Genomic DNA, 22,829 nt, shown 5'->3' with positions numbered 1-22,829 from the left:
AACACCGAAATGCCACGTCTTGCCATGAAAAGAGAAAAAAATGCTAGTACTAAATATAACGATTGCGAGCTTCTTAGACGCGGGCCCAGAGGCATTATTGCCAGTCGGCGGCTTTGGATATTCTATAAGTGACGGTCTATAAACTCTTCTCACAAAAGCTGCGCTTTTCCTCTCAAACTTAAGCTAAATATCATATCTAAGTGCCGTGTTATATTTTCTTCTAAGTCATTGTTGGAAAAAGTCACCGCTTTTAATCAAAGATTAAGTGCAAATAAATACTCTTGAATGTTCAGAAAACCCATTTTTCTTTGGATATAAATCGGACTTAGAACGTAAATGCCGCATTTTTTATTAATAAGGGACCAGTCACATTGGGCAGGGGGGAGGGTAGGGGTGAGAGGAATTTTCATCAAGTGGGGACCGGAAGGGGGATAAGTGGTCGCCAAAAGATCAGGTGAATTTAATTGTGACAAAGAGACAAATGATGACCTTTCTAAATTATAGGACTTATCAACACCAGCTGGTCAATTTTGTGAAAAATTGTATAGCGACAATGCCATTGGAACTTACAATGTGAACCATGTCTATGGAGCTGACAGTTAAAAACTTGTTGGTCACACATTTTGATTGAGTTTTTATTCCTTGTAAACTGTTTTCTTTAAAAACATCCCAATAACTTCATAATCGTTCAAACTACTGGTCCTCGAAGAATTGTGCCTGGGAAGCTTACGGCATTTACCGAGAGCGCGGTAATAGGGCTAAAATTAAATAAACAGAAAATGCCTATAAAGGATCTCTTTTTCGGGGGAGGGCTCCTATTCGCGCGAGAGCGCTTATTCAAGAAAACACAGGATTTTCATCTTTGACCCTTCACACAAAGTAAATCAAAGTTTTAAAATTCGTTAATATTTTAGAGCATTCTCATTCCCAGAGCCCATCAATCTTCTCGGTCGGCAGCGCCTCAGCACCGATTTATGATAAATCGAAGAGCTCTAGACACGCACAAAATTATCATATTTTTTTTTTCAAATTGGTTAACTTCAGAAAAATGAAATCTTAAATAGGAAACAAATCAAAAACCGAAAAAAGGAAGTGGTGTAAAAGACATGATGAAATCTTCATTGTACAAGCTAATATTGTTTGTAGAGCGGCAGCTCACCTCTACATGTAAAAATTAGCTAAGATCGCATCAAACTTATAACTTTTTTCCACCTCCGAGTCCCTCGCGATGTTATTTCTACCAATGATGTAAACTTCAACAAGAAGTTGTGATTTGCATTTTTCTAGCCGTTTGTCACTTGTTTTTTTTTTTTTTTTGTGAATATTTAATTATCTTAGCGCAACGTGTCAAAAACAGATCAGGTGACTAGTTATTTAAAAACCTAGCAGTTCGTTACGCAACTTACAAATCAAAAGTGTCACCACCGATAGCACATCGTAGCTTACTAGTCGCATATAGAACACAAATTGTAAGTATAATATTTGCCCGTCGCTTCAACCGAAATTGACATGTGTAATAACCTTCTTTGTAATATTAATTTAATTTTTAAGTTGACCACTTCTTCTTCTATTACGAGTGCAAAATAAATTCCATGTACGCGAAAATCAGTTAGTGATGAAATCTTCAAATTAAAGTCGCCCCTTCAATCACAGGAGCGAATCAAGTTGTTTTAAAACCAGATTTATCATGGTTACTGAGGTGTTGTAATAATATGTAATCGAAATTAGGAGAGAACACGAACAACATTTTTTTTTCATTTTAAGAGTACGAAAAAATTTGAATTTGCGTTCACACATACCTCTATGAACTTTGTTCAAGTGTGAAGATAGTAATTATAATAAAGCAAGTTTGAGAAACGCGTAATGGAATCAAAATGTAATTGATAACCAAGAAAGATAAGAAATAAAAATCACCATCTAAGTATACAAGAGTTCTACCTTCATGTATCGTGAATCCTCAAACACTCCCATAATTTAAAGGAAATACTGGAAGCTGATCAACAAAAGAGTGCTAACGAATTTTTTTTCATATTCAACTTGGCAACTATAATTTTGGCAAAAAAGCTAATTCACCTTTATAACAAGGCGAACAAGGACTTTCAACAGTCAGTTACTTTAGATTCTTATTTTCTTAAATTGTATCAGTTTGAAATAAAAATATTTTTTATTAAATATTTTCGCACAATCGAGTCACAATGAAATGCGTGATCAACAAAATGAAAGATGTTCGTGTGCTCCTTTCAGAAAAGGGCTTCCTTAAACGAGGTTCTAAACAACTTTTTCATCGTAAACAATGTCAGGCCATTAATTTATTTGTGTTATCTCTTGCTCCCGAATCTATTGTTTGATGTTCTTCATCGTTGGATGGTTTTGAGATTGACAGGAGGACGCAAGCTTCTTTGTCTCCCGATCTCAGCCAAGACAAGGGATTCTTGAAACATGAGGAGAAAAAAAAGTAAAAAAAAGGATCAATATCAGTATCTGGGCAACTGCCCACCTACCCCTCCCCTAACCTGTTGTTGGGTTAGGGGAGGGGTAGGTGGGCAGTTGCCCAGATGCTGATATTAATCCAAAAAAAAAAAGAGTCAGTAGGTTTGTAAGAATTCATTATCAATCTTGTTTTCTGAGGGAGATAACTCTATTATAGTGCAATCAAGAAAAGAGAAAAGAAAAGAACAAACACAATGAAGGAGACAATGTAATAATATTATTCTTATGTAAAAGTACAACTGTGTAGGAGATAATTTTTAATTATAATAATAAGTACGTAGGGTCGTCTCCCAAAGCCGTCGATGTCTTGCATACCGTCTTCGATGTCTAAAATGAATAACCAATTGCTCGTGTTCATGTTAAGATCAATTTTCTTTCCAATGCTGGCCAAGTTTGCGTTTTGGGTCATAGAAAAGTTCTGTTCAAGCTTCTCTTCTTGAGGAGACAGCCCAAACGTTTTTTTTCTAACGTTTTTAGTTTAATGGTGGTATTTGAATAAAGACTGCATCATACCTTCGTTTTAGTCTCTTTTGATAGGTCGCCTTCTGAATAATGTCTGGGACTCTGCAAAACAAAAATAAATTTAAATCTGAACATAGAAATTTAGCTACTGTCGACATAGACAAAATGACAACTTTAACCGATTGCATACAAAGATATATATAGCGCATTTATTATAACTGCTCATATTGACCAAGAATATTGGCTTAGTCAATTACTTATATCTGCAGTTTGATTCAGTTAAGTGATCTGCGTTTTAATAATCTCAGATTAAATTCAAATTCCCTTACCTTCCTTCCGTATCCTGGCAGAGGTTTTGATCGGCCTTCTAGTTCAGTTTTCTGATGAGAGGGCTTTGGAAAAAAGGAGGAACAAATATAAATATGAGAGAACATCACAAAGCGAAAAGTCAAGAAGGAGAGAAGATTTAAGGATCATTGATGATAAGATTCTGCCTGCTTGTTTGAGTTCAATAAAACAAAAACCTAAGGCAGAATTTCATTAGGAACTTGTAGACTGACATAAGACTTCAAACAATCATGGTCTACCAAGGCCCTCGCTTGGTCTGTCGTACAAAGTTTCATTTACCATGTTAATTGGACGTAAAAACCTGGGTTTCTCTCTCCCCTCTAAATCAATTGTTTTATAAAATTCCTCCACTGAGCCTTTGACAATCCAATTACAATTTGCATGTAATGTTAAGGAATTAGTTATGTACATAGAAAAATATTGCGCTTCTGATCGGCTGAAAAAGAGTGCATTCTCGTTTAACACGAGTGCAAAGTAGTGACATGAGTGCAAATTAAAAATAGCGCGCGCTCGCTCGCTAACATGATTTCAAGTGAAATGTGGTGTTAGTAAGTACGGGTAAATTTTTTAGACTACAAATTGCACTTGCCCTACGGGCTCGTGCAATTGTGCTGTCTTTGAAAAATTTACCCGTGTTTATTAACACCAAATTTCACTCGAAATCAAGTTCTTACCAATACTAAAGTAGAAAAATGTTACTCTATAAGAAATTACCAGCCTCCCTTTATAATTCGTCTTTCTCTCAGTTGTCATTTGATGAAGCAGTCCTAACAGCAGTTTTTCGACTTCCTTCAATTGCAGTGCATGATGCGTTTTCCATTTGTGTAATTCCTCAAAACGATTTGTGTGCTGCTCGTCCTTGAGTTGGCTCTGAGTGCCTACTAATTCTATTTTGGAGAAAAGTACTGTTTCTTCTTGCTGGAGTTCCGTAGTAAAGTCTAAAAGTTTTTTAATACAATTAACATTATCTTCACTTTGTTGCCCAACCTGAGCAGTTAGCTTGATAAGAGCTTCAAACATTCTCTGAAAATAGTTGCGATGTTCTTCACATGACTGTAGCAATGTTCCCACGCTTTCATTGTTTGACGGATTCGCTTCCTCATTCAATAAGCTGCTTGTGGGCTCTGTTTTGTCTTTAGAGGCATCTTGAATCCCATCTGTTTTATCAACATTTCCACAAGCCAGTTGCCGTTTATTCATTTGGAGTCTCAGGTCCTGAAGCTCCGATGAAATATAGCGCTTTAGACTTTCCTGTCTGGCTAAAACAACAGTTTCTAAAAATCCCTTGCTTACAAGCGTCTGTTAAAGCAAATGAAAGACAAATGGGGCAATTAAAACTGACATAATTTTCGAAGATAAACCTTGAATCACAGGGTGCATTTTTCCAAATACTCATTGAAACATTCTAATTGGACAGATGGGATAAGTGAAGAAGTTACCTCTTCCAATTTCAAAAAATTGTCACTGCTGTTGAATTCTTTTACCATGAATTTATTTCCCTGCGCATCTTCGCACACCATAAGCTAAAAAAAATGACAAATAGTTGATTGCAAATAGTTTCGAAGCAATTTCATTATTTTAATTGAGATTATTTGGTAGTAAAACTATGCCCAGGGAATGGCAAAATCCATCTAAGTGATTTTTCTGGTTTACCGCTGGTCCAGTTTCATCCTTTTGTTCACGAGGTCTGGGGCAGACGTGCTAATCATCAACTTTTCAGTAGTTATTGTAGAAAGTGTGTTGTCAACTACTTACCTCATTAAGCCCTTCACCCAGGTCATGAATAACTGTTAAACTAATGACGTGACCCTTAGGAATGTTTCCACACCTCATCATTTTCGCATAATCCACTCCTAGTGTGTTGATAGGAAATTATTATGAGTTCAGAGTTCTGCGTCGATCAGTTTAATGCTTCATGTTCCCCACCAGGACAACCTCCCTGCCACCCATGGAACAAACTATATCAGCAAACTAAATGTCACCATTTAGAATATTTGCAGCGAAGGAAAGATTTTTATTCCTTGCAGGAAAGCAATTTCTTAACTAAGCAACCCTTATAAGTGCAGACAATCCGAATAATAAAATAGCTGGACAATTCACGGTTTTCGTAACACCGAACCCAAAGTTGTACTAAATGCCAACTAGGACAAAAGTAAATGTCACTGGTTAGGAGCCAATGAGAGCACAAAGCATAAACAAGCAATACTTGAAGTGCAGGTCTACAAGTTACCTTTGATTCTAGTTTTGAATTTGATGATCACTTGAAAGAGTATTTAGTGCGAAGCAACGCAATCCAGGATCGCGTTTTACACCAAGTTGTCAATTGCTCTATTAAGAATTGACAAAATCCCTTAAACAGTGGGCGCGCTCTGATTGATCATTAGGTGTGTTGAGATAAGGACGAGTAAAAGCGTTTTGATTCACGAGAGCAGCCTCCTCCTCAAGGGGAGGAGAGTATTGGGAGAACTATCCTAGTCCGCCTTTATGTTAAGACAAGAAAAGGAAACCACGGAAAGCTCCACGACTGCGTTATACGTTAAAAATGTCAACTGTTTTATGACTTCTTTGTGTGTTTATTCTTTCAGCTTGTCAGTTGTATACGTAGACCATTCACTCATCTTACCAGGTATACCTACTCACCAAGAAGCTTTTCTGCTATGCATTTTTTCCCAATGCTTTCTAAAGCATCCGCTAAACGCCCTGCCACTGCACTGCTCCCTTCTTTCTGTTACCACATGAGGAGTAAGGCGTTTGCTTTGTCGCGACTACAGCAGTAATCGTTATCCAGGTTTTGGATCTTTGCTGCAGGGATATCAAGCTTTGGTCCCAGCTCACGCCAGCAAGTACCTACGTCATCACTTACGTCTGAAATCTGCAGTTCTGTCACCACGGAGGTCCTTTGGCTGTTGAAGTCTTTTGCGTGCACAAAGGGATATTAGACTCTTAGCTAATTTAATGTTTTAATTGCGTGTAGTTTTTAACATTGCATGGATTACGAGAATCATCCTAGTTGAAATTTAGTGAGGTCTTCTTCTTGCCCTGGAGTAGAAAACGTACCTGGTGTTAACTGCACAGTAACAACATAAAGGGGTGGTTAGGCTTATGTTTAGTATGGTTAATTCTAAATAGCCAAACAGGTATATATAGGTTACTTGAGTGATGATGCATTAGGGCTTAGTTAGTAAATGATTCTCTGTATTCAAATTAATTGATAGTCATCTTTGCATCATTGAGTCACACCACGCTACCCAGTTTTCAACAATTTCTAAATTAATTTTACTAAGAAATAACACTAAGTTATTCAGCCTTGAAGGAATCTAAACCTCGACCTTTATTCAGTCGAGTTCATTTTTTGGGGAGCTGATTTTATTTCGGATACTTCTGGTTCACAGAAGCGTCATCAGTATTAGTAACATCAGATTTTCATTTCATATATCTTCAACCGTTATCTGAATATTGCTTAAACTCTTTCAAACGTCACGCATGTCTTTGGTTATATTTATAACAAGATCTTACAATTGCCATGGTCAACCACAGAAGCTTGACAAAAATACGCAGCAAAGATAATGGATGAAAGTGAAATGTGATCATCGCAGTAAATTTTCCAATTTAAGCAATTGGATAGAAGAAGCCTGAAAAAAATCAGGGCTTCAACGGGATTCGAACCCGTGACCTCCGCGATACCGGTGCGATGCTCTACCAACTGAGCTATGAAGCCACACATTGGGAGCGAGGTCAATTTATTGAGTTCATATCTTCCCGTAAATTTACTGCGATGATCACATTTCACTTTCATCTACAACCGCAGTACAAATATGAATTATTTCATATAAAAACTTCACATCATTTCACTGCACGGGAAGATATGAACTCAATAAATTGACCTCGCTCCCAATGTGTGGCTTCATAGCTTAGTTGGTAGAGCATCGCACCGGTATCGCGGAGGTCACGGGTTCGAATCCCGTTGAAGCCCTGATTTTTTTCAGGCTTCTTCTATCCAATTGCTTAAATTGGAAAATTTACTGCGATCATCACATTTCACTTTCATCTACAACCGCAGTACAAATATGAATTATTTCATATAAAAACTTCACAAAGATAATGGATATATGGCGCCGTCATTCGGCTAAAATTAATTATGATTTGACTCACTTTTTCTAAAATCCTGGATTCAAGCCAAAAATCATAGCGGAAAAAAGCCAAAAGTTTATTTGATGACGCTAACGGCATTAAGTGTACAGGCATAATTTCAGTTTCCTCTTTGTTGTTCGTCGAAAACATCATGCCTAAAGTCTCAAACATCAATCTGATACGTGATTATTTTATTGGAATTTCTGTTTTTCAGGTAATCAGAGTGTTCCTAGTTAACAAAAGTTTGGCTCCCATTTCATTCGCATTAAGATGGAATGAACAGATTACAAAATCTCCATAATATTATATGCGGTTTATTGTCAAACTTATATTTTTGATGCCATTGACGTCATAATCTACTCATCGAGATTCTGTCCTTTACAAATAAGGAACAGCAAATTGGTTAAAATTCTAACCACTGCTGCTTCCATCCTGATCTTCAAAAAAGGAGCAGCATGTAAACGGAGCCAATTCGACGTCTTACATGTCCATTCTTGCTCCGTTCCCTTTATCTTTCCCACGCTAAAATCATTATAGCGTAACATATCTTAACCTTATACATTGTAAATATCGCTCTGGATTATCAACGCTGAAATCAAGTCGGCAACAATCTCGCATACAAATTACACGAAGACAACTAAACTAACACCACGAGATATATAGAGCGATGAGGTAATTAAAATAGCGGTTATATGATAATTAAATAACGCAGATTAACCACTTTTAGATGACAAGCACCTGCAGCGAAGACTGCCAAAAATATTTGAAAGTTAAATTACTGTTACATGATCGATTAAGCTTTGCCTGTCCTGTAGAGAAAAACGTACAATCGCAGAACAAAAGGATGAGACTAAAAACTGAACACAAGTAATATTATGACAAGCTACCGAGGCTGAACTAAACTAAATAGTCATATATTTACCACGTACATATAATATTTTGAAAGCTTACTTCTAATTTCAATACAATTCTCAGCTGCTCTTCCGCTTGTCGCAAGCAATGTTGGCGTTTCGGTAGCCATAGGACTTGCTTCCTAAATAAAACTTTACTTCCCTCTGTGAACTGATTACAGCTTCAATGTTTATCCGAGGACATAAATATTACTCAATTGTTTGACTATGTGTGCCCTCTCGTTCACTTGGACGACTTTTCACTTAAAAAACACGGAAAAGCCACGTCTTGTGATGAAAAGGGAAAAATCACATTACTTAAATTAATATCGGTGCACCGAGGTCGTTCCGGATGGATGCAGGTCCAGACCTGTGCTGTAAACTAAGAACATTCCGGATCATTCACGAACATTCTGTCAGCTTGGATATTCTGTGAGCAGCAATGTGTAAAATCTTGTCACAGAGGCCGTATGGTTCCTTTCAATATATGAGCAAAAATATCATCTATCGGTGTCGTACTAGATGTTTTTCTTTTTTTTTTTTTAAGAATTTGGGTAAGAGGGTCCGCTTTTTAACTTGGGACTAAATGTAAATAATAAGAGTTAAGAAGTTATCGGAAAACCCACTTTTCCTTGGATACAAATCGGACTTAAGACACAGTGTAGTGTTCCAACATATTTTTTCATGTTGAGTCTTAGCGCCAACGCACTTTACGATTTTTATTCAGGATTGTCGATCCTTTTATTTTAATTCCTTAATAAAGTTGACTTTTCATTGTCAGTAAAGGGCTGTTGTGTTTATATGATAAACAAAATAATACATGGTTGCTTGTAGATATGGACTTATTCTTCTTGTGTTCAACTCGACATCTCACTTGTTCGCGGCGCTCACTCGTGCGTTATCGAGTTAAACACTCAAAGAGAAATTCCATATCTAAGCGTACCCAGTTATTATTCTCTATTTATTTATCGCCTGAGCGGAGGGGGCACACACTTTTAATCAAGTGGGGAAGGGAGAGGGTATCAGTCGCTCTAACAGAGTATAAAGGGAGGACTTTGGAAAATCAACTGTCAATGAGGAAGATCATCAGAATACTACCAGGGTGGGGTCGGGTTAATTTTACTGAGACCAGTTGACAGATAATAACTGGCCCCTGATTACGGAATTATAGGACTTACCAAACCCAACTGGTCAATTTTGTAAAAAACTGTCAATACTATGAAGGATCTTTCAGCAATAGATAACGCAAAAACGGTTTCATTGCTTGTTTATCGAGGCGGAAGTACAAGTTTCCTTGGTATCATCGTTTGTCTCACTTTCACTCCTTTAGTCTTTAAAGACTGACGGTAAAACCATCGAGGAATTGAACAAAATTGCTCAGGTCCACGTCTGACTCAATATCAGGATGAGAAATACTTGATTGTATAGTAACAAAACCGATCTCAAGAGAGTTGCATGCCTTTAAGACATGATCTGGGTTGAAACAGATCCCACTCTGAAAATAACAAGCGATCAAGATTCTCACCGAAAAAGGCCCCCTTACACTGAGATATTCCGTCAAATTATAACTAATCACAGTCCGCTAATCACCATCCAAATTTCCCTTTTTGCATTAGTGCGATATCCATTCATGTTCGCTATTACGTCTTACATTCAAACTGGCTACAGTTATATTAAGGAGCAAATATGGCGAAATTTTGCATTCTGCCTCTTCTTTTTCGCTAATAGAGCTAATTGGAGACACTTGTAATGTCTCAAAATGAAATTGCATTGGATAATCGAGAAATAGCACTTCATCATCAAATTAGGCAAGAGTTCTATCTCGAGGTATCGTGAATCCTCGAACACTCCTATTATCCAAAGAAAATACTGAAAGCTGATCGATTAAATAGTTTTTCGTGTGCTCACGAATTTTCGTTTATATTAAACTTGCCAAATACAACTAAGCCAGAAAGGCAAATTCGTCTGCTTAAATTTGCCTTTCGCAGAGGGCGTCTTCTAAAAGAGGTTATGCTAATCAATTTTTTTTTTGTAAACAATGATGAGTTCTTCTGTGTTTTTTTCCTGCTCCCGAATCTTTGGTTTGATATTCTTCATCGCTGGAGGGTTTTGAGATTGACAGGAGGACGCAAGCTTCTTTATCTCCTGATCTCAGCCTCAACAAGGGATTCTTGAACCATGAGATAAAAACAAAGTAATAAAAAAACAGAGTCATTAGCTTCGTTAGAATTTATTTTCATTCTTGTCTTCTAAGGGAGATAATAATCATAGTGCAACCAAGAAAATATAAAGAGATGACAACAAACAAAATAAAGAAGAAGATTTTACATGGATTACGACAAGGCTACATGAATACCTATGAAATTAAATGATATTACTTAGGGTTAGGTAAGTACACAAGGTCGCCTCCACGAGCTTAATATCCTGAATTTAAACTTCGATGTCTGAGATGAATAATCGATTGTTCATTTTCAAATCAATTTCCTTCCTAGTTCTAGTATAGTTTGCGTCGTTAGGTCATAAAAAAGTTATTTCCGTGCTTCTCTTCCTGAGGAAAAGACAACGCAAATTTTTCAGATTTTTTCTTACTCTCTTCGATTGATGGTTGTATTTTAATAACGACTATATCATACCTTCGATCCAATCCCTTTTGGTGGGTCGCTTTCTGGAAAATGTCTGAGTTTCTGCAAAACGAAAATAACACTGAATTTTAAAAGCTTATCATATTTAGTGACTGCCCTTCGTATTTCACGATGACTATCCTGCTGAGAGTAAATTGCTTTGATCAATGAAAACAAATTAATGGATTGCACTTGGTTATATGGCGAAGGATTCTTCGGAGGTACAACACTCAAAAGAAGCAATCGGGCAATTTAAACCGTATGCAAACGACGATGAAATATTGAGTGTATTATAATGGCCCTCATTTCCAGGCGTCCAACCTCGGCAGTCAGGTCAATAAAAGCCTTAAAAATCCTCAGACAAATGTTGCGATGTTTCTCACATGACAGAAGCGATTGCTCCACGCTTTCATCATTTGTTGAATCCTCTTCTTCCTCATATTTACATCTCCACGAGCTGGTTGCTCTTTCTTCATTTGGAGCCTCTGGTCCTGAAGTTGTGCTGAAATATATCGCTTTAGGCTTTCCTTCTTTTCGTCAACAACAGTCTCTAAGAACCTCCTACTCACAAGTGTCTGCTAAAACAAATGAAGTAAAGAGGATGGGACACTTAATCAAAACCACAACATCATTTTCAGAGATCTACCCTAAATCACAGTGTGAATATTTCCAAATGATCATTTCTAACTCGTTTTACGCGAAGGGTAGAAACAAGATTTTGTGGAGGTTCCGATATGCAAACGAGTCACTCACTCGCGTACCGTTCTAGTTAACTAGTCGTCCCGAACTTGCCCGAGCCCGATGGAAAAGTAACCGCGCATAAACGACAAAGAGGCTTGTTACAGTTTATAGCATCATTGCTTTAAATGACACCTTTCGATTGAAAATAAAATTTCGGGTTCAAGCACAAACCCAACACTGTACATCGCTTCGATTGTTTACGATCCGATGTAAAACAAGAACCATGGGAACAGATTAGGTTTATTGGCTGATGTATTAAATTGAATTATCTTGTATGGGCATTGGCGGCGAGATCAGTCAGTAATAACACTTAAGTTAGCGAAAATAATCACGTGATTTTCTGGCGAAAGAAAACTCGCGAAATTTACTGTCGTTTATCCATAATTTCAGGTTGTTATCAGATGAAAGCGAAAGAAGCATGCCAAGTGAACATCGCGTTATAATGCAAATATTGCTTGAGCGACTTTTAGACAAAACGTGACATAGGGATGGAAAACAGTAGAATTTGGTTTGTGCAGGCGAAGAAAGATTTGGATCGCAGCGTCTGAATTTGACGAATTTTGCAAATAGAAATTTGAAAAGGTTATTTTATTTTGTACTGTTTTTATACACTGCCTGATGTATACCTTTGTTAACTATTCAGTGAAATTGGATACCATCATTCTGGATCTGTCTATGACCTTCTGTAAGCTTTCCAGCAAACTCATGAACTAAGACCGAAAAAACTGCCAGTCGACTCTTATCTTTACAAAGCAAGTTTTAATGAAATAATTGATTTTGACACATTTTCAGACAAAAAATAATTTGAGTCTCGAAGAATATATGGTTTTTCGTGTCATAAACATAACCACTAACCACAGCTCCTTGAAAGGACTTATGTTCGGCAATTGAGCAAAAGATTATACACTAATAACACTCATCCGACGTCTCCTAAGGAGAATGGAAGAGATTGAACTGCTTTTGGTTGTAATACTGGTGAGCAAGCTTCTGACTTGTATATATGTTCCTTGAAACTGGCAGAAAAGTCCATAAACCAAGAGAAAAAATGACACACTTGAGGAGGCTTCTGGTCCGGTCCTTGGATAAATGGGAAAAGTGGAGAAATTACCTCTTCCAATTTTAAAAAATTTTCACTGCTATTGAATGCCTTTACCATGAATTTATTTCCTTGCGCATCTTCGCACACCAAACTCTAGAAAAAGTGAGAAATAGTTTATTGTAAACAAACATGAACTAGTTTTATGAAAATTTTCGCTCAACTACGGTAAGTTTGATATTTTACTTTTAAAAAGTAATTGATAATAAATTGTATATATGTCTGGATAATGGTGGAAATCCGTCTGAGTAATAATTCTGATCTAATGCTGATCTAGATTTCATACTTTTCAAAAAAAAACCTAAAGCGATTAGCTCTGGAGGAGTCGAGGGCAGACGTACCACTCATCAGCTTGGAGGAACTGTGGATTATAACTTTCGGGTAACAAAACATGTATGTGGTTCTTGTGAAAATTATATCTTTCAGTAGTTATGGTAGAAAACGTGTTGTTAGCTACTAACCTTATCAAGCCTCACACCCAGGTCATGAATAACTGTTAAACTGATAACGTGACCCTTTGGAATGTTTCTACACATCGGCAATTTTCCATGATCCACTCCTGATAATAAATGTTGTAAAAGTAAATTATGAGAAGTCAGCAGATATTTCCAAGTAATAAACAGCCAAACGGATCATGAATGTTGATGGTACTCTAGGCAAACCAAAGGAGACCAGTAAACTAATGTCACCATTTAGAATGTTTGCCGTAGGAAAATGATTTTTTTCCTTGCAAGGATGTAATCTCTTACTTTAGCCACCAAACAGCCTAGTTGGAATTTTCAATGATAACACGTACACACAATGAGGATAATAGGGTAGCTGGATAATTTATTGAGCTACAAAACTTGTACTAATTGCCAATTAGGACAAAAGCAGATAGCATAGGTAGCCAATAGAATCTCAAAATGAAAAACAAGCTACTTCAAGCGCGGGAAAAGGTGTATGAATGTTCAAGTCGCGATTGGTTTTACTCTTGGTTTTATTGGTCTAGAGTTTGAGTGCGAGTTTCTTAGCCAATCAAAGAGCAAAGGTGATCAAGAGCAACGCGATCCAGGATTGCTTTCTACACTCAGTTGAAAATTGCTGTATCAAGAATTGCAAAATCTCTGTTAGAGTAAGCGCGTTCTTATTTATCGGTAGGTGTAGAGTTGAGATAATGGTAAGTAAAAGTAAGTAAACACAATTGAATTATAATAGATTTGCGTTAGTTATGGGGAGATATATCCTTAACACACTAAAGGAGGAAGGGTATTGGGAGAAATACCCCAATCCCCTTTTTGTTAAGATAAGACTTGAAAACCACGGAAAAACCCATTGTTGTGTAACAAGGTAGCAATTTAGCTATTAATCATAATAATTTTTTTCTTCATTAAATAAATTTAGAAATTGGGTTACGGATTACGGAAGCAGTCCTCACAAGCCACTCACTCATCTTACCGGGTATTCCTACTCACCAAGAAGCTTTTCTGCTATGCATTTTTTCTCAATGCTTGCTAAAGCATCCGCTAGACGCCCTGCCACTGCACTGCTCCCTTCCTTCTGTTTCCACATAAGGAGTAAGGCGTTTGCTTTGTCGCGACTACAATAATAATCGTTATCCAGGTTTTGGATCTTTGCTGAAGGAATATCAAGCTTTGGTCCCAGCTCACGCCAGCAAGTACCTACGTCATCACTTATGTCTGAAAGCTGCAGTTCAGTCACCACAGAGGTCCTTAGGTCGATGATGTCTCCTGTGTGCTCAAAAATATATTAGATTTTTAGTATAAATAAATGTTTCAATTGCATTTAGTTTTAACAATTAATTACATGAGGCATTGCGGTCCGTGGATGACGATCAACTCTTGCCGCGTGGTTGAATCATTTCCTTGTTTTGGGGCGTTCTGTGCGTCATAGTCAACCGCTGCAGCCTGACACCGGAAACATTCGACTATGGTAATTTTAATATGACGTATGCGAAAGTCATTCGGCAAAAATAGACTCTGATTTAATTGGTTTGTAGTTCGCCCTAATACTCAATTGTCTATCTTTTAAGTGATCGTTTTGTCGCAATTTCTGGTTTGCATGAAGTTGGAGGATTCCTATTTAACATGTGTTCAGCTTCCTTAATTCGCATTAAGTCTGAATTAACAGACTCGATAACAATCTGAAGAGCAAGATTTTTGTGACCTTATTTACAGTCGATTATCTGCTCATCTCGATTCTGTCCTTCACAATGAATTCGAAGGAACAGCAAATTTATCAGAAGTCAAACTAGGGCTGCTTCTCTCCTGACTTTAAGAAAAATTCTGTTATTTAAAACTCAAAAACGACTAAATAAATTTCCGTTCTTCTTCTGTCCCTTCATTTTTCCCACTAGTAAAACCACCACTGCGGAACATATTTGAATTTATGCTTTGTTGATATTTCTCTATATTATCAAGACCGTATCGAGGATTGCAAATATTTCGCATGTTAACCACACGTTGACAACTAAACTAGCATCACGATTTGTTAAATCGGTTAAATGGAAATTAACAGCACAAATTTAACACTTAACGATGGCAGGCGTCCACAACGACACTTCCAAAATTTTAAACGTTAAATAGCTATTGTACGATTTAAGTTTTGCCAGTAAAGGAGAAAAAGCAATAATTGCTTTGCAGAACTAAAGGACTACACTTAAAAACTAAACGCAAGTGGTATTCAGACACACCGCGGAAGTACAACAAAAAGCAAATGGCGAATATAAAACACATGCATATAATATTGTAATGCTTATTTCTAATTTCAGTACCATTCTCAGCTTCTCCTCCACTTGTCGCAAGCAATCCCGGCGTCTTTGTTTCCTCGGTAGCCATACACTTTCCTTCTGTGAACTTATCAAAGCTACCTTGTTGATATCTTCAACCACATCTACACTGTTGTCATGTGGAAAGAAAGATTACTCAAGTGTGCCTTCTTGTCCACTTCGATAGCTGAAGCTACTCAGATCCTTGTGACATTGATCGCAGAATTGACAGCTTTCACTTTCAAGCCAGTAAATTGGGCAAAGTGTAGAAGTCTTCTAGGATTCTGATGATTACGCAACACGTCTCTAGAACCTGCGATAAGAAGGGACAAATCTTACTCTAAATATAGCGATTGCGTACGTTCTACTGCAGGAGGTCGTTCCGGAAGACTACAGCTCCAGTGACACTGAGTATTTATTAGCCCAGAACATTCTGGATTATTCACAAACATTCTGGGTCCTACTTAGTATTAGCCAGTCAGCTTTGGATATTCTACGAGTGGTGGTCTATAAACTCTTTCCACAGAAGCCATATGGTTACTGTGGATATTGAGCAAAAATATTCATTCTATCAGAGTCGTACTAGATTTTTTTTAAAAGAAAAAAAAGAGTGCCTTTGTTTAGAAGTTCCACTTTTTAACTTGAGATTAATCGCAAATAATGGCATTTAAAAAAATTACCAGAAAACGCACTTTTGATTTAAATCGGACTTAACACCTAACCGCCACATTCTGTTATAGATAAGGGGACAGTTTGTTTTTTATTTGTCGCCTGAGCAGGGAGGGAAAGGAGGAGAATTTTCAGAGGGATCACTGATATAAGAGTATAAAGGGGGACCAAAGGAAATTAACTGCCAACGAGGAGGTCATTACAATACTACTAGAGTGGGGTCAGGTAAATTTTACTGAGACAAAAAGACAACTCGTTAGTAAGGAATTATCAGACTTCAATTCCAATTAGTCAGTTTAGTGAAAAATTCTCATTATTCTGAAAGATATTTAAGTAATAGATAACTCAAAAACAGTTTCAGTACTTATTTATGGAGGCGAAAGTACAAGTTCCCTCAGCATCATCATTTCTCCCACTTTCACTCCTTTAGTCTTAAAAAGACTGACAGTAGCCCATCAAGGAATCAAACAAAATTGCTCTGGTCCAAGTCTGACAGAGAATCAGGATGTGAAGTACTATATTCTACAATAACAAAACAATTTAAAACAAGTATTTTGTTGATTTGCATCAAAAATGTTTTTAGATTCATGAAACGTCGATTTTTCCCAAATCCTTAAACTTGTCGAAATCGGCGTATTTAACTTTTATATCTGCGTAAAAATTCAGAGGGTAACTGTCTTTAGAAGTGTACCTATTAACGGAGGTCAAGAAGTAAAAAGTTTTCGGAGCTAATTCGAGGTAAATTGGTAAGACTATAGAATACACTCTTTCACCGGACGAGCCAGATAGCTCAAACTTGTAGGTTCGATCAAAACACACATTCGTTACTTCCAGCGCAAGAGAAAACGTTCGATGATTTCGTCTCAAGAATAAGAGACAGCCTGAGTGTAGATCTTTCACAATAGTCGTTGAGGCAAACATTTTGTTCGGGACCTCTTTCGCACGTTTTTGTCCACTGTTTATGGGTTCAGTGGTTTCCTGTTTGGCGCATGCACAGAGTTTAATATCCACCGATTTATCTGCGCATGATTCAAACTTGCTGTACTTGGACACCCGCACAAAGCTAGTCAACCACAATTTGTCTTCGGCTTGAGCATACTGTTTGACAGAAACCTTGAAAACTTCGTCCTCGTTGTATCCGGGTGGGGGGATCACGTTAATGTTCATTGTGGTGATGATGTACTCTCCTTGGGCCCGTTGCACAACATTTGTGAACGACTTTCCCACCAATCGTTGGCAATTTCCGTATCCCTCTTTTAGAATCGATAATAACTGCCCACCATCATCACCTTTAGGAAGAATAAAAATTAACATTAAAAAAAACATCGATAATGACGGCGTATTCTATTTCGTCGAACCAGGGCGGTGATTAAAAAAAAAAAAGGCGTGCACCATTTGTTAGCAGCATAGGAAAAGAAAATACGTGGGTCACCAAAGAGGATTTGAGTGTGAGACTTTCCGATAGGACAATCAAATGTCCTACCAGCTGCCGGTAGAGAACTCGTGGGTAAACTAAGAAATATGCTGAGTACAGTGTATATATGTGATGCGCGAAAGTGATATTCTGATGATTTCTTAACTTCAGACTGACTTGTAACCTTAGGAGTGTAACTTAATAAACCCTTAGGCTGAACCTTATCGCTCAGGTAGCGATCTTCAATTGATGGCCTGGCCTACAATTGATCATGACTTTAAATCGTGAGAAAACGATGGAAATTCATTTATCTTTATTAGCATCAAGGGAAAGTACTTCTTTAAAGCTGCGAACCCAGTCAAGTTATCCAACACCCTTCTTACCTCCCATATGTTGTTTTTGAATGGCATTGTTTAAGGTTCCAAGCGCGAACTCCGCTAACCACTTATGACTGTCTGAGTTATCTTTAACCGAATTATATCTGTCAAAGTCCTCGCACTTGCACAAGGTCAGCGGCATTAAGCTTAAGTTTGCGCATGTGCGATTTTCCGGTAGGACTGCAAATATATCAGCCAATGAAGTATTCCGGGAGAACATCTTAACAGGGTCCTTTAAACTCATAAGCGCACGGTGTACATCGAGAAATGTAAAGAGGCGTCTTTGATTTTTAACTAAGGCAGTCATCCTTTCCTTGCCCAGTATTTTTTCAACGCCACCGGGAATAACCATGAAAAAAACAGGATCAAACACTTCTCTTCTTCCTTCCTCTGAGTGTTGACTGTAATAAGTGTTTTTATTACCGTGGTCAGAAAATATCATTGTAAGAGTGTCAGGTAGCGCCGCCATGTTGGTGATGAACTCCGCTAAATTGGTGTCCGTGTTTCTTATCCGTTTGCCGGTATATTCGTGTCCAGTGTTGAAATGCATGTACGAAATAAGCGGTTTCGCCGTAGAGTCCCTGTTGATAGCAGTGTACACCATTTGTAGGTAATCCATGAAATACTTACTGAAGAACTGTCCATTTAAGCACACTTTTGGAGGAGTTTCAAAATGGTTTGTTTCATTATACTTTTCCAGTACTGTTCCGGAGAAATGCATCAAGCCAAAGTTATCGATAAGTTTCTTTTTTATTATCTCTTGGAATTCTTTCCACCTGGAAAATTATTGGTATTTTTTTATGTCAAATTATGGTTTCTTTAAAAAAAAAAAAAGCTACAATTAATTGTCAAATCTTTGCCGACAGATTTATCATGGGCACTAAGAGATAATTATACAAAATCAAAAGTATAGTATTTCTACGACACTGAAGCGTTCAAATAATCGACTTTAAGGCCAGTTTCATTGAGATAGAAAGCTAACCAAGTCTCTTTAGAAACCTCATTTTTTTAAAACTTTACCTTTCTATGAATTCTGAGTCCGTACTGGGTTTTCTTCTTATTTCAAGATCTGTCAAGGCCACTCCCCAACGGTCAAACCAGCAAAGGTCCTCTTGGAAGAGGGTCTGATAGCCCCATCTCTTGAAAGTCCCGTACAGTACCTCCACGCCTAAAGGTGCCTTAACGGTTTTTGCGGTGATAGTTACAACGTTATCATCTAGGATACAAACACCCTCAATTAGTTGGGTTTGCGAACACATGTTGTAACGGGATCTCGTAAAGGTTTGCCAATTTGAATGTAAGGCGCAGATTTTAAAAAATAGTTTTATAGAACGTGCTTCATATTCATACCTTCTATGACTCCAGAAAAAAACGGCCTCAAGTTGTCAAATGTTTGCTGACCTACACTCTGGAAGAGCTCAAAGTCCAGGGTGGTGGCCTTGAAGCTAGGATCACGTGAAATCTTCCGGAGAACGTCCACAGTTCTCAGAAGACTTCTGTAAAAATGTGGTCTGGATATAGAATCCAAAAGGATCACGTTAACATTGATGTTATGTCTGTCTCTGCCATCTTTAAGTTTCTGTAGCATCGGAGGAAAGATGAGCACTTGAAGGAGATTTCCACACCTCAAGAACAGGAAGCCAAACCCGTTTCTCCTGTTTGTTTCCACAGCATTTTGTACGGTTTTAGTCATTCTTTTATCCGATATTGGCGTCCATTTAGAAATTTTGCCCATATATGGATTGATAGAGCCGATTTCAATACGTGATGACCCGCAGACACTAGCGTCACATAACAATGTTTGTTCTCCTGACTTTGTAACTTGGAACGAGCAGATGTCTGGGTAATTGACCTCGTCGCAGCTTCTTTCCTCCACTTGTCCTGGATGCCCGTAGTACTGATAAGCTTGCTCGCAGCCTACTTTGTCTGACCTATAGAAGGCGTATAAACCAGATTATTACAATTTAACAATTATTCCGCTTTATAGGCAAAATTTTTATTTCTTTAGATTTTTAAGATTTACGAGTATGTTATTTTTACTTGGTCGTCTCTTACCAATGAATAAAGGGTTAAGTTTTTTAAAGAAACTGTTGTGCTGCGTCGCCGGGTAATACAAGATAATCGATATGACGAAGGGCTAACACTCGAAACGTCAGCTTTTAAACTTTATGCGGTAGCCAATTTACGTTATCAACTAAGTTGATAACACTAAATTACCCTGTTATGCTCTCCCACCGACGTCGCACCACAGTTTCTTTAGAAACTTATCCCAAGATAGAAAGAAATAAGAGAGAGGGTAAGTTTTGAGCTTGGTAAAGAAATAGAGAAAGATGTTTTTTTTTTGTCTATTCACGAGCATGGGACAACGAAAAAATTCTGAGCCCCCATGAGGAATCGAACTTCATCGTAAGAGAGCATCGGAGCGCGGAATCCGAAGGTCTGAGGTTCGATTCCTCATGGGCACTCAAAATTTTTTTCTTTGTCCCACGCTCGTGACAAGACGAAAAAAAAACATCTTTTACTTTACCCCAAGATAGTTTTGTTTTAACAACTGAGTTGATATTCAGATTCGTTTAATGGAGGCCAATTTACATTAACAACCCAGTTGGTAAAACCCGATTATATTTCTATCAAAAATGTATAAAATCAAGCCACGTTAATCCAGTTTCTTCGCGTTAGGGAATATGTAAGTAACAAAAAACCTTTTCTCCAAACTTTTAACTTTTAAAAGAAGCTAAAATTTATTTGAGATTTAAACACATAAAATAAAAAGACTTCTTATATGCTGGGGGGGGGGGGGGGAGAAGAGGAGACTGCCACGGTCAAGCAAGGATTAAAAAAGGAGGAAAATGAATGGCGTAATGGTGAAATTACTTTACCTTCACCTCTCAATCTGCTAACTTTTCAACATCCTTACCTATGTGGCCTGCATGTAATTTCAGGTGGCGATGACGCCTCATTTTCATCTGAGTAATTTTTTAAACCCAGATGGGGACAAAGACTGCCATCTGGAAAAAACAAATATCACGTATGTATTGCTTTGTAAGAGACGCACTGTATTAAGAGAAGATGCAAATTTTCACGGTGACCCTTCAATTTTCACAAAGAAAGTACAGAGGTGAGTCTTATTTTTTTGTACCAGAAATTTCATCGCAAATAAAGGTTGACAACTTACCATCAGCTCTGTTCCATTGATCATGTGACTTTTCCCGCGCATTCCATCGGTCACGTGTCTTTGTTTGGCTTGCTGATTGGTTCATTGCTTTTGCTGTCGTCTCAGCGATCGCTTCTGTTAATTTGTCAGTGTTTTGTAAGGATTAAGCAGGTCATTTGCTGTTTGGATTTTTTTAAACAAATGGAAACTTTTTTTTTAACTCACCCCGACGTTTTTGAAAACTAGGACCGAAATGCATCTTTACCGCTACGATAGCAAACAAAGCTGCTACTAAGACAATTGTTAGTATCTGTGGAGAGAAAAAGTTTAACTCAAAAATTGATAAAGTTTACGGTCAATCAGTTTTCGGTAAAACTGTTCACTTATTATTATAAAGGCTCCAATTTTCCATCAAAGAAAGTAATTTCTCAATTATTTGAACAAAAAATTTCAACGAATGTTTTGAAAATCAAATTACAGAAATGTTTGCGTTAAAACTGTAGCACACCTTGCATGAATATTTTAAACTAAAAAATTGAAAACATTCTTTTTTACATTTTCAAACTTGCCATTTGACGGTTTACGGTCAATTTTTCGGAAATACACTTCTCTTATTTTTATTCAGGTTCCAATTTTCCATCAAAGAAAGCAATTTCGCAAATATTTGAATAAGAAAATTTTCAATGAATGTTTTAAACATCAAATTAAAATGTTTGCGTTAAAACTATAACACACCTTGCATGAATATTTCAGGTGTCCTCATTTGCCTGTTTCCTTGACTCACATTGCCGCTGCCACGGCAAATATTCATTATAAGAACCAGTTGTTTATTCTCACTTTACTCTCAGTTTCTTTTAACAAATTCAATTTTGTGAGGCTGTTCACTGAATTCAGACTCACACCGAAATTACAAAAATATTTTTTTGTGAGCTGTTTGACTAAGAGTGACAGCCAAGTGACCCGTTCGTTCGAATGGTCTGTACTATAGCAGATTTAGCGTGTGTTCTTGCATTTCAAATACACGAGTAATATTTCGCGACACCGGAAGTGTCCCCAAGGAATAACGTTTTGTCAGTTGACCAAGTGACCCGTTCGTTCGAATAGTGTGTGTACTCTAGTAGATTTAGCGTGTCCTCTTGTATTCTCAAATACACGAGTAATATTCTTCGTCACCGGAAGTGTTCCCAAGGGAATAACGTTTTGTAAGTCAGCCGTAGATGTTTACACAAAGGAATAAAGGGGTAAGTTTCTAAAGAAACTGTGGTGCTGCGTCGGTGGGAGAGTATAGCAGGTAATTTAGTGTTAACAACTGGGTTGAAAACGTAAATTAGCCACCGTAAAGGGTAAAAAAGCTGACGTTTCGAGCGTTAGCCCTTCGCCCTCAATCGCTCTGACGAAGGGCTAACGCTCGAAACGTCAGCTTTTTTACCCTTTACGGTGGCTAATTTACGTTTTCAACCCAGTTGTTAACACTAAATTACCTGCTTTACACAAAGGAACTGTACATAATTGAACTGGAAATATTGAAGGCGATGGCTTACAGAGAGCTTATTTTGAATTGAGAACTATCTTAGGGATGCGACGGTAAAAATCTTGCATTCTTGACGGTTGACTGTTAAAATTTGGGCAATGTGACAGTTGGCGATTAACCTCATTTAGACCATCCTCT

At 37.6% G+C, this 22,829-nt stretch overlaps 3 protein-coding genes across 11 annotated transcripts in view; all 3 read right to left on the bottom strand.

Annotated features, from left to right (window-relative positions):
- Nucleotides 1-1,861: 1,861 nt before the first annotated feature.
- On the bottom strand, nt 1,862-8,647 carry LOC113677809 (uncharacterized). 2 transcript variants are annotated; one of them, XM_027194647.2, is made up of 8 exons: nt 8,383-8,647; nt 5,941-6,213; nt 5,056-5,153; nt 4,740-4,823; nt 4,015-4,599; nt 3,282-3,344; nt 3,004-3,054; nt 1,862-2,431 (listed from the first exon to the last, which is right to left on the bottom strand). In XM_027194647.2, the coding sequence occupies exons 3-8, from the start codon at nt 5,134-5,136 to the stop codon at nt 2,297-2,299; spliced, it is 999 nt and encodes a 332-aa protein (XP_027050448.2). In that variant the 5' UTR covers nt 5,137-5,153; nt 5,941-6,213; nt 8,383-8,647; the 3' UTR covers nt 1,862-2,296. The 2 variants fall into 2 exon arrangements, with proteins under 2 accessions (XP_027050448.2, XP_089057875.1); XM_089201749.1 differs by lacking the exon at nt 4,740-4,823 and having other exon boundaries at nt 8,383-8,646.
- Nucleotides 8,648-9,562: 915 nt separating this feature from the next.
- LOC113677806 (uncharacterized) lies at nt 9,563-15,895 on the bottom strand. Of its 7 annotated transcripts, none has more exons than XM_089201752.1 (7): nt 15,553-15,895; nt 14,234-14,509; nt 13,241-13,338; nt 12,792-12,875; nt 11,326-11,517; nt 10,955-11,005; nt 9,563-10,491 (listed from the first exon to the last, which is right to left on the bottom strand). In XM_089201752.1, the coding sequence occupies exons 1-7, from the start codon at nt 15,614-15,616 to the stop codon at nt 10,339-10,341; spliced, it is 918 nt and encodes a 305-aa protein (XP_089057878.1). In that variant the 5' UTR covers nt 15,617-15,895; the 3' UTR covers nt 9,563-10,338. The 7 variants fall into 7 exon arrangements, with proteins under 7 accessions (XP_089057878.1, XP_089057877.1, XP_089057879.1 ...); XM_089201751.1 differs by having other exon boundaries at nt 11,326-11,520; nt 15,553-15,894; XM_089201753.1 differs by having other exon boundaries at nt 11,326-11,520; nt 12,837-12,875; nt 15,553-15,894.
- A 601-nt stretch (nt 15,896-16,496) lies between these two features.
- Nucleotides 16,497-22,829, bottom strand: part of LOC113677807 (uncharacterized) — a 7,073-nt gene continuing 740 nt past the window's right edge. Inside the window, exons 2-8 of one of the 2 annotated variants that reach the window (XM_027194644.2) lie at nt 21,386-21,470; nt 21,182-21,295; nt 20,924-21,014; nt 19,357-19,937; nt 19,027-19,222; nt 18,013-18,782; nt 16,497-17,504 (exon numbers count right to left, since the gene is read on the bottom strand). In XM_027194644.2, coding sequence (XP_027050445.2) covers nt 16,801-17,504; nt 18,013-18,782; nt 19,027-19,222; nt 19,357-19,937; nt 20,924-21,014; nt 21,182-21,295; nt 21,386-21,470 — 2,541 coding nt within the window. In that variant the 3' untranslated portion in view covers nt 16,497-16,800. The remainder of the gene's footprint in view (nt 17,505-18,012; nt 18,783-19,026; nt 19,223-19,356; nt 19,938-20,923; nt 21,015-21,181; nt 21,296-21,385; nt 21,471-22,829) is intronic. The other variant, XM_089201725.1, reaches the window with a different exon arrangement.

Source organism: Pocillopora damicornis, chromosome 3, assembly GCF_964200805.1.
Source record: "Pocillopora damicornis chromosome 3, jaPocDami1.2, whole genome shotgun sequence".
NCBI lineage: Eukaryota > Metazoa > Cnidaria > Anthozoa > Scleractinia > Pocilloporidae > Pocillopora > Pocillopora damicornis.
Note: the sequence above shows the minus strand (reverse complement) of the source record. Positions and strands in the feature narration are given on the sequence as shown.